This window comes from Moschus berezovskii, chromosome 14 (assembly GCF_049115385.1).
Source record: "Moschus berezovskii isolate FMDL1 chromosome 14, NW_MosBer_1.0, whole genome shotgun sequence".
Taxonomy (NCBI): domain Eukaryota; kingdom Metazoa; phylum Chordata; class Mammalia; order Artiodactyla; family Moschidae; genus Moschus; species Moschus berezovskii.
The window spans coordinates 66,375,911-66,388,175 of NC_142473.1; the positions used below are offsets into that span (position 1 = coordinate 66,375,911).

Sequence of the window (12,265 nt, forward strand, 5' to 3'; positions counted from 1 at the left end):
AACGTTTATATGACTTCTCACAGTTCTTTGGAGGAAAAAGGCAAAAATCTGTAACCTTTCCTACAGGCTACTCTCTCCCTCATACTAAATTTTTAATTCATGGGATCCATCCTGCTCACTCTGCCATGGAATCTTTTCATATGCTGTGCTCTCTGCTTAAAAGGTTACCATCCTCAGTATCCTTCGTGTGTATCCAAAGAAGTCCTGTTTATCTCTTCTCAGAAGACCTCCCTATGTCACCTATTTCATATTCCATAATTTGATTATTTCATAAACACCTTTTTCATTACTAGACTGGTGGCTCAGATGGTAAAGCATCTACTTGCAATGCAGGAGACCTGGGCTGGATCCCTGGGTTGGGAAGATCCCCTGGAGAAGAAAATGGCAACCCACTCCAGTACTCTTGCCTGGAAAATCCCACGGATGGAGGAGCCTAGTAGGCTACAGTCCATAGGGTCGCAAAGAGTCCAACAGGACTGAGCGACTTTACTTTGAGGACAAGATCACGGTTTTTCACATTCTCAAATCCAGATGCTTGGCAGATTTATTCATAAAAATATCACAAATTAATGAATTAGTGAAAGCTAATACATGTCTAATTTAAAATCATTTCATCATAAATTTTATATTGTTATCAAAAGTCTGATAAAAGTAGCAAATAAAATTTCTGATCAATGTTATAAAATTATGCTGTAACTAAAGTATGTGTAATTCCAGAAAATAATATTTCAAATAAAAGTAACTCTTTTTAGTATCAGAACACTGAATGTGTACTCTCCTTAGAAAATAAATTAGAAAACCTCTTTACATTTGGAGTAATACTCTGAGTTGCCTACCCAGTGTTCATGCTCCACCTAATCCTTGCTGTCCTGATTTTGATTAAGGGTTCACTCTTTCTCCTTTTGACTCAAGGAAGGCTATAAGTATTTTGACTGGTATAAGTCAATTATGGTGATCCCATGCTCCCTACCAGTTAATCATCTGGGGATGCTGCTGCTGCTAAGTCGCTTCAGTCGTGTCCGACTCTGTGCAACCCCATAGACGGCAGCACACCAGGCTCCGCAGTGCCTGGGATTCTCCGGGCAAGAATACTGGAGTGGGCTGCCATTGCTTTCTCCAGATCTGGGGATAGACACAATCTATTTCTAGCCAATGTGACACAAGAAGGGGCTTCTGGGAAAGGTTTCTTCACTCATAGTGAAGAGAAGATCCTTTTCTGCCTCTAGACAAATTTACATGTCTGTGCAATGGCCATCCTGTTAACAATATATGAAAGAAAACAAAATCCAGAAAACTATAGAGAATATAACTGAAATCCTGTCATACTATACGAGAAGACTCGCTACCTCTGGATTTCTAGCTTCTTTTTCACTTAAATCTGTTTGAGTAAGTATCTTCTACTATTTGCAGCTAAAGTCATTCTAACCAATAGAAAAAAAAAATGACTCAATCTCCTCAAATGAGAAACCTTGTTTCCACCAACTCAGTGAGTATTATTAGTATGGCAAATAGACTGCAACAGTAATCACTATATAAACCTAAGAAGAAAACTATTTAAGAACCCAAAGAAGAATTTAAGAAGAAATTTAGCAAGCTGTGAAAATGAATAGATAACTATGAAATTAATTTCACTAATTTACTAAAAATATTTCACCTCTGGAAATTAATTCTACTTGCTCAGTAAAAGAGAACTACAATTTATCATAAATATTTTGAGAAAGGGAATTGGTTTTTACACCTCTTTTGCTAACTGAAAGACTGTCAAATACATTACAAATTTGCAATGAATTAACACATAATAAAATGCACTTGGTAAGACTATCTATTTAAGACAAATATTTTGCAATGACTTATAAACATTATAACCATTTTTAAATCTGAAGATGCCAGGAATTGGCTGAATTTGCACCTATTATTTACATCATTCTTACTAAGTATTAATAGCTAAAAGTGCTTGCATCATTTGGCATTCTCATCAGTCATCTGTGAGATTTACAGTTACTTCAGGTTTTCATCAACTCAGTACTGTCAGTCTTTTTAATTTTACCCATTCTAACAAGCTGGATAGAAAAGACAGAGAAACCAGAGATCAAATTGCCAATATCCGTTGGATCATCAAAAAAGTAAGAGACTTCCAGAAAAACATCTACTTCTGCTTTATTGACTGTGCCAAAGTCTTTGGCTGTGTGGATCACACAACACACTGTGGAAAATTCTTCAAGAGATGGGAATACCAGACCACCTGACCTGCCTCCTGAGAAATCTGGATGCAGGTCAAGAGGCGACAGTTAGAACTGGACATGGAACAACAGACGGGTTCCAAATCGGGAAAGAAGTGCGTCAAGGCTGTATGTTGTCACCATGCTTATTTAACTTATATGCAGAGTACATCATAAGAAACGCTGGGCTGGATGAAGCACAAGCTGAAGTCAAGCACAAGCTGGAAATTCCCAGGAGAAATATCAATAACCTCAGATATGCAGATGACACCACATTTATGGAAGAAAATGAAGAAGGACTAAAGAACCTCTTGATAAAAGTGAAAGAGGAGAGTGAAAAAGTTGGCTTAAAATTCAACATTCAGAAAACTAAGATCATGGCATCTGGTCCCATCACTTCATGGCAAATAGATGGGGAAACAATGGAAACAGTGACAGATTTTATTTTGGGGGGCTCCAAAATCACTGCAGATAGTGACTGAAGCCATGAAATTGAAAGATGCTTGCTCACTGGAAGAAAAGTTATGACCAACCTAGACAGCATATTAAAAAGCAAAGATATTATTTTGCTAACAAAAGTCCGTCTAGTCAAAGCTATGGTTTTTCCAATAGTCATGTATGGATGTAAGAGTTGGACCATAAAGAAAGCTGAGCACCGAAGAATTGATGCTTTCGAACTGTGGTGTTGGAGAAGACTCTCGAGAGTCCCTTGTATTGCAAGGAGATCCAACTTGTCCATCCTAAAGAAAATCAGTCCTGAATATTCATTGGAAGGGCTGATGCTGAAGCTGAAACTCCAATACTTAGGCCACCTGATGTGAAGAACTACTCATTTGAAAAGACCCTGATGCTGGGAAAGATTGAAGGCAGGAGGAGAAGGGGATGACAGAGGATGAGATGGTTGGATGGTATCACCGACTCAATGGATATGAGTTTGAGTAAACTCCGGGAACTGGTGATGGACAGGGAGGCCTGGCGTGCTGTGATTCATGGGGTCGCAAAGAGTCGGACACAACTGAGCAACTGAACTGACTGATTCTAACGTGTGCAGTGGTAACTCATTGTGGATTTAATTAGCGTTTCTTTGATGATTAATAAGATTGAGCATCTTTTAATGTGCTATAGTTTATTTCTAAGTCTCTTAGTGTTCAAATCTTTTGATCTTTTCTATTGAGCTGTTTGCCTTCTTACTATTAGCAGAGATTTATACACACACACACACATTGTTTGTCAGATGTGTGTTTTCTGAATATCTTCTCTCCAGTCTGTGGCTAGATTTTTCATTTCTGTTGTTGTTTTTAGAAGGGCAGAAGGTTTAAAATTTTGCGTAAAGTAGATTTAATAAGTTTTGTTTCATTTTGTTTTAGTTCAGACTTTTTAGCCTAGCTAAGAAATCTTTGCCTACCTCAAGGCTGTAAAAAAGAAAAAAATGTCTCTTCTGGGAGTTTTTCAGTTTTACTCTTTGATGAAGTACGGATTGGAGTAATTTCTTATCATAACAAATATCTAATTTTCAGCAATATTTGTCAAAAAAAAAGACTGTCTTTTCCTCGCTGAATTATCAAGATTAATTTGCTATGTGGGTCACTTTCTAAAATTTCTATTTTCTTTCATTGCACTTTATATGTATCCTGATGCCAACAATATCCTGTCTTGATTATTTTAGCTTTATAAAAAATGTTGAAATGAGGTACTGCAAGACTTCTAAATTTGACCTTCCAGTTCTTCTGCATTTCCTAAGCTTTTATTGATCTTTTTGGATCCACGATTAGCTTTTCTGGTCTCTTCATGAAGCCCCTTAACGAGTTCAATAAACTTCCTTCCCTCCGACTGATCAAAATAGGAATGTCTCCCTAATCTGCTCGTACTGCCACAGCTGTTTTCTTTTTACATCTCCGTTAGTTCTTTCCCTGGTACATACTTGTGCCAGGTCTTGTGGAGTTACTTTGTCCATGAGTAACTTAGTGTTTAGCCCAGATACAAGCAGGACCCGAGGCAAAATTTGGGAACTTTTCTCTAAATATGTCCTTCATCTGTGGCATTTTACGATCGATTACAGCCATTTCAGCCTCCCAGAACTTTGATGTCTTGTGGAGACCATTGTGCTTTTCTTGGATTCTGTCTCCCTAGACCAAGTTCAGGGAGAAGGCAATGGCGAGCCACTCCAGTACTCTTGCCTAGAAAATCCCATGGATGGAGGAGCCTTGTTGGCTGCAGTCCGTGGGGTCGCTAGGGGTCGGACACGACTGAGCGACTTCACTTTCTCTTTTCACTTTCACACATTGGAGAAGGAAATGGCAACCCACTCCAGTGTTCTTGCCTGGAGAATCCCGGGGACGGGGGACCCTGGTGGGCTTCTGTCTATGGGATCACACAGAGTCGGACACGACTGAAGTGACGCAGCAGCAGCAGCAGCAGCAGACCAAGTCCAAAACTTGCCTCTGGGTATAAAGATAAGGTAAATTGTTTAAGACACACTCCAATTTTTACTATTCTCTCAGGCATGGTAGTCTGGTGCTTCCAGCTATCTAACGTTTAAACACAGCTGTCTTGTATATTTTGTTCAGTTTTCAGTTATTTAAAATGGGATGGCTAGTCTGATACTAGCTTTTCTGTTATGACTGTAACCAGATGTCTCAAATTTTGTTAATGGTTAAGTTAACTCATTTTCCTAGGCAGCACTAGTGGTAAAGAACCCAGCTGCCAATGCAGGAGACATAAGGGACATGGGCTCGATCCCTGGGTCAGAAAGATCCCCTGGAGGAGGGCATGGCAACCTACTCCAGTATTCTTGCCTGGAGGATCCCATGGACAGAGGTGCCTGGCAGGCTATGGTCCACTGGGTTGCAAAGAGTCGGAAATGACTGAAGCAAATTAGCACACAGCTCATTTTTAGGTGAGAACACATAGGAATTGAAATGTGACAAACAGTATATTAGAGGCAGTTTCATATAACACAAAAAATAATGTTCTTCAAGTCCGAAAATGGATTCTAGTCCTAGCTATTTCAGTTAATCCACTTTGGCTATGGCAGTTAACTTACCTAAGTCACCATTTTCTAAGTTAGCAATTTTTCTAATAGTCCAATAGTTAGATTATTAGATAAAATTGTATTATTTCATAATATTCTATAATTATAATGTCCAGAAATTAAGCTTCAACAAAGATACTTTAAAGGTAAGGTATATATGAAAAACTAATTTAATAAATGCTTCAATTTAACCATTATTGTTATATATTCTTATCAATTTAAATATATCAAGATAAAAATGTAAGTATAAAAACCATGACAATTTTAATAAAAAACAAAAATAAATTATCTTTTCAGATTTAATATCATGTTTATGTTTTAACTGTTCAGGGGAGTTAAAGCATAAAGACTGTCCTTAATTACCATCTGTAACATAAATAAATCTTTAGACTGAAAGTTATCATTTGTTTTTATTTTAGCTAAGGAAATCCACCTCCCTCCTTATGATTTCATGCAAAAAAATAAATTCTGGCTGCCAAGTAATCACTTATAATATTCTGAAATAATATATTAATTGTATAACCCCAAAATTCATACTACATAAATAGAAGACAACTGGCAATCCATGGCCTCTTGAGAATAAACTGTATTATCAATTTCCATATTTTTAAAAAATCAGCTTTCATATTTTTAATCTGATATTAAACCCTGGCATGGATGATAGACTAATTTTTAAAGCAATAGTAGTATCAATGGGCTTTTGCTCATATATCATAAAAAGCTCTTTAAAGAACTCCCAACATAAATAATTATGCATGACCTCCCCTGTCGGAATCCATGTTGAACATCCTTAATCAAATTTTGTTACTCCAGGTGCTACCTTCTGAATCTCTTAAAATGTTCTCTAAATTCTTTAATTCACACTGTGTGGAAAATCTCTGTTATAGCTACTGATTAGTATGTGAACATTCCATAGTCATGCTGTGGAATTTTGTATGTTGTATTATTTTTAAACTAAATTGGGCCTTTCCTATTTTTCTTTTAATTGAAGTATACTTGGTTTACAATATTGTATCAGTTTCAGGTATATAGAAAAAGGATTCATTTATATATATATTTTCAGATTATTTTCCATTAGAGGTTATTATAAGATATTAAGTACAGTTCCCCATGCTATATAGTAAATCCTTGCTGTTTATCTGTTTTATGTATATTTGTTTGTATCTGTTAATCCCCTACTCCTAATTTATCCCTCCCAACCTCCCTTTCCACTTTGGTAATCATAGTTTGTTTTCTACGTCTGTGAAACTGTTTCTGTTTGTATACAGATTATTTGTATTATTTTTTAGATTCCACATATAAGTGATACCATATGTAATAAAATTTATCTTCCTCTGATTTCACTTATTACGATATTATCTAGGTTCATCTATGTCACTGCAAATGGCAATATTTCATTCTTTTCAAGGCTGAGTAATATTCTCTTGTGTAAATAAATCACATTTTCTTAAGCCAAATCTGGTGATGGGCACTTGAGTTGTTTCCATATCTTGGCTGTTGTAAGTAGTGCTGATAAGTATGCTGAGGTGCATGTACCTTTTCAAATTAAGAATTTTTGTCTTTTCTGGATATATGCCAAGGAATGGGATTGTTAGATAATATGGTAGCTCTATTTTTAGTTTTTAAACAAACATCCATACTGTTTTCCATAATGTTTGCATCAATTTATATTTGAAATGGACCTCTCTTTTTAAAAAATATTTTATTTATTTACTTTATTATTTGGCTGTACCAAATCTTAGTTGCAGCATGCAGGGTCATTCACTGTGGTACTCAAACTCTTAGTTGCAGCATGTGGGATCTAGTTCCTGACCAGGGATCGAACTCACACCCTCTGCATTGAGAGTGAGGATTCTTAGCCACTGGATTAACAGGGAAGTCCCAAGGGTCCCTCTTAAACTGCTTAATGTTTTTTGTTGTTGCTGTTTATTGAGCTATTTTTCAAACTAACAAATGGTAAATATCCTAGAAGTCTAAATTTTCCTCTGAATTAAAGGCATTTGATAAGGTCTATTATTTGTTTATAGCCTGACTGTTGTATGTGAGTAATTCCCTCAATACGTGATCTTTCAGTAGTAACAGGGGAAAATCACTGCAATGAAATATGTTAACATACAAATATTAAAGGAATATTTACTTTTTTCTAAGTCAGACTTACTATACATATACCACTCCCATCTTGCTAACTTGCTGACATTTTCCTTTTCATGATTTCTGAACTCCTTGCACTAGTTCTCACAGCAACTAGTGACCTAATCTCCCATAAACTGTTTCTGTCACACAAATTATCTTTCTCTTATACCACATGAGAAATGGAAATACAGAACAAACAGAAGACTGTGAAAATTTCCATCAATTTGTAAGTTTGAGGTTTTATAACACCAGAGAACAAGAGTTCTTAAATTTTAGTGGGACTAGGCAACATCTGGAAACAGTTGTTGAAATTCAGATTCCCAAGTTCAAGAGATTCTTGATAGGTTTGGAGTGGGGCCCAGAAGTCTGAATTTTTAACATAGAGACCAGATGATTCTGCTGGAGCTTTTCTCCAAGTCACTAGCATTCTGTGCACAAAGTAAAGAAAGACAGGGGGGCTAGAAGCAAGGCAGCCAAGAAAGAGAGAGAAGCAGATCATCTCCAGGGTGATGGTGAAGGGGCCAGGCTGGTTACAGGGAATAATCAGGTCAAACTGGAGTGAGATAGCATGGGTTTCTTCCATTTTTTCATTCATTTCATTATCTTTTTCATCATTTCCACCACTGAAATCTCTTGCCATTAGTGATAGAACACAGAAAGCCAGCAAAAAACAAATAAATAAAATATAATTATTAACTGCTGAGAAAAAGATAAAGCTGTCTCATAAAGGAGATGCTATCCAGGTGGCTCAGTAGTAAAGAATCCACTTGCTAATGCAGGAGAGGCAGGAGACATGGATTCAATTCCTGGGTCAGGAAGATCCCCTGGAGGGGGAAATGGCAACCCACTCCAGTATTCTTGCCAGGACAATCCCACGGACAGAGCAGCCTGGTGGGCTCTAGTCCATAGTGTCTTAAAGAGTTAGACATGACTGAGCACATGTACTGGATGATACAATAATTCACACAGCTTAATACCAGTTCTCTGACAAAGATTCCAGGAGGTAACCGAGGGAAAATAAAACTTATCTACCACAATGCTAACCTCAAAAAGCTATATATAAAGCAGTTTTCATTTTCCATTTACTTTGCACTTGTGCCCACAAATTTTTCCTAATATCTTTTTAAACACACGGATAATGTTTCGCCAGTGCCCACAGTAGTGGGTGCTGTGTGATTACTAAAATCATACGAAGTAATTCTAAAGTCACCTGATTCCAATTTCAAGGGGATGGACCATCATTCTGATATTCTGGAGTATAGAGAAGAATGATATCACTTTTGCCCTCATTGAACTTCTTAATTAGCTAAACTTTTAACCTTCATTTTGATTATGTATCTATTACTGAAATACAGTTATTTCTCCTTGACTCCATTCTGAGTATCAGAGAGGACTTTTAAGCTCCAACTACCTTATTTTATCACTCATCTTATATAATTCCCTCATTTCACTGCAGTAACCTTCATCATATTAGAGTCCTTTACTTTTTACTTCAGTTTTATATTCAGTTCAGTTCAGTTCAGTTCAGTCGCTCAGTCGTGTCCGACTCTCCGCGACCCCATGAATCACAGCACGCCAGGCCTCCCTGTCCATCACCAACTCCCGGAGTACACTCAAACTCATGTCCACAGAGTCGGTGATGCCATCCAGCCATCTCATTCTCCGTCGTCCCCTTCTCCTCCCGCCCCCAACCTTTCCCAGCATCAGAGTCTTTTCCAGTGAGTCAACTCGTCGCATGAGGTGGCCAAAGTATTGCAGTTTCAGCTTTAGCATCAGTCCCTCCAATGAACACCCAGGATTGATCTCCTTTAGAATGGACTGGTTGGATCTCCTTGCAGTATAAGGGACTCTCTTAGCAATAATCTAAAAATAGCCATAAGTCCCTGATATTCCTAATATTTTATCATAAGAGAAAATAATTTACATTTTTCCTATGACTATACCACCTTTTTAGTCCTACTGCTGATCTGGTATTAACTGATAAATGGGCATTGCCATGTGATTATCAACAAAGCTTTCAAAATCTAAATTTTATACAAAAAATAATTAGCTAGCCTTATTTTCCCTTCAAAAAAGTTCTATCAACACCCAACACCAGTATTTAACTGCCTTCTCTCTTTTACCGCATTCTTAAAAGTAATATTGAGACAAATGTTTACAAATACATTTATTACTGAATTATGTTCTGACTTTTATAAAAATTGTGAAAGTTCTAGAAAGTTTACAAACTGAAGAAAAAAATAAGTGAAAGAATTCTTTGAACATCTAGTTTTAAATAAATTGACTTCTCACGTCAAAAAGCAAAATAGCAGTGACATTTTTGTTTTATACTCAACCTTTCATCTAAGAACATGTAATCTGTAAAAGTGACTATTACCCCAATTTTACCACTGAGGCATAGAATTACAGAGATTGAACTGAAGTGAACTCAAGAGGTTATCTAATCTAGCTTCCATCTCCAGGAATGACTACATTTGAAGAATCCAAGAGACGTCCCTTTCTCTATTTTTCAAAATCTCCAGGGAAGATGTTACAACTTGCCTTAGCAATTTGCTCTGGTGTGTAATATCCCTTATTTCACTTATAATCCAAATCCGTAGATAAGAAGGAAATAAAATCCAGTTTCCCAGCTCCTTAGTAAATATTCTTACCCAGATGTAGTTATAAAACAACTACAAAAAGAAGCAGATGAAGAAATAGATATTTCAGTAATAAACATTTCCAATATCTAGTCAACTATTTACCTGTTTTAAGCAATATTCATTTTGAAAATATTCTGGTATAACAAAATGATTTATAGCTATCTTCACAATAAATGTTTCCCATTAATAAGAAAAATAAATTCTATTAGATGTGTATTATGAGTCCTAAAGAGAAGAATGGGCTTCCCTGGTAGCTCAGCTGGTAAAGAATCCGCCTCTAATGCAGAAGACCCTGGTTCAACTCTTGGGTCGGGAAGATCCCCTGGAGAAGGGATAGGCCACCCACTCCAGTATTCCTGGGCTTCCTTGGTGGCTCAGACGGTAAAGAATCTGCCTGCAGTGCAGGAGACACAGGTTTGATTCCTGGGTTGGGAAGGTCCCCTGGAGGACAGCATGGCAACCCACTCCAGTACTCTTGCTTGGAGAATCCCCACAGACAGAGGAGCCTGGCAGGGGCTACAGTCCGTTGGGGTCGCAAAGAGTCAGAGACGAAAAAGCAACTCAGCACAAACACAAAGAGAATAGCAAGATATGAATTTAATTGGAAATTTCCGGGGGTCAGGCATTGTGCTCCACACATAATGCCACACTGAGCACTAACATCAATATTATCAGATAGGCATATAACTATCACTAGTTTTCAGATACTGAGACTCAAAGTAAGTTATAAAAGGTCTTATAGATAAAGAGTGACAAAGCTAGGATTAAAACCTAAATAGCTTGGCTATATTTCACTGTTTATCCATATTTAATAAATTTTCATTGCTTTTATTATTATTATCAAGCTACTTTAAGACTGACTGAAAAATCCTTATCTCAATGAAAAGACTCCCCCCCCAACCCCCACCGACCTCAAATTCCCATTAGTTTTTCTGTATTTTTAAATCTCAAAGACCTGGGAAGTACAAGCACCTTCTTAAAAAAATACATTTATGTGACAATATGTTAAAATTTGTTTCTTAAAGTTTGCTGAATTGTTACATGATTTTTCATAGTCCTATCCAGATTTACTTTTTAAAATGCATATATATACTTTTAAACTGAATCCTTGCTATTTCAGATGTCATTGATTACTTTGAAGAGCAGAGGGGCTTCTAGGTTTTAACTACTCTTCTAAATGAAAAGGAGCAGGTTTGAGCTTTGAAGCTAGTTAAACTGACTTCAACCTAAATACCCTGTAAAGTATTATAACCAACAGGAATGTTTCCTCAAGTGTAAACATAACTTTTACCTAAGGAAATGGCCAAGTATGTTGGCCAAATTATTTCCTGAAATGCTGTTGCTTTAAATAAGTTATGTTGTAAGTGCAATAAACAAACTTCTAAACAGCTGAATTTTTGCATTGTATATAATGACTCCTTAATATTTCAGTTTATCTGTTGACAGCGATGTATAGAAAGAAACACATTTCAAGAGCCATAAAAACTTTGAAGTTTAATTTTTACTTCAATATTTAATACAAGATTACCTTTTTCATTGTTTCTTTTCCCACTGTAATCTCATGTCCATCCTGCCCCATGCCATTCTTAAAGAGCAGAATTCGGGCTGAGGTCTTCTCAATAAGTTTCTGCATTCTGATAGAAAGAACAGGCTTGGTTTTCCGTCTTTTGACATCAGTAGGAAGCATCAGCCCATTCATTGTCCAAGTTACTTTCTTCATTAACAACAGATGGTCTAGAAGAGATTTTTTTTAAGTCAAGTCAATATTTGGCTTTGAAATTAAAAATGGACACATCACGCTTCCCCTCCCCCTATTACCTACATTGTACACACCGGCCAGTCTCCATTTAGATGCTGGTTTCCTAAAATGCTACCACCAGCTTCCCACTAACCGTGACATAAGCTGTAGCAAGCTGTCTGCTCTGATAGCCTGCATAAATCATCATTTCTGAAGGGAACAGATGTTCAGGGTATGAAAGAGTAATACCACAATTTAGTCCCAATTAAAATTCACCTTAGCATGCCTCTATCACTGATCACGTGCATTGAGCTGAAAGCGTCCATTGAAAGGGTCTAAGGTCCTTTGCTTACTATTAAACAACATGGGTCCTGACCTTTTGTGTTCCTTAAGGGTGGGAAAACAATCTTTTCCTCTTCAATGTGATTATTAACCATGTTGCTTTAAAGAAGACCACCTCCAAATAGTAGCCTTATACATAATTCTTCTCTTGTGACTAGAA

The 12,265-nt window shown here is 36.9% G+C and overlaps 1 protein-coding gene across 1 annotated transcript in view; it reads right to left on the reverse strand.

The window, feature by feature from the left end:
* Positions 1 to 12,265, reverse strand: part of LOC148775652 (doublecortin domain-containing protein 1-like) — a 175,557-nt gene that overhangs the window by 126,154 nt on the left and 37,138 nt on the right. The window contains exon 5 of the mRNA XM_088843396.1: positions 11,554 to 11,759. Coding sequence (XP_088699522.1) covers positions 11,554 to 11,759 — 206 coding nt within the window. The remainder of the gene's footprint in view (positions 1 to 11,553; positions 11,760 to 12,265) is intronic.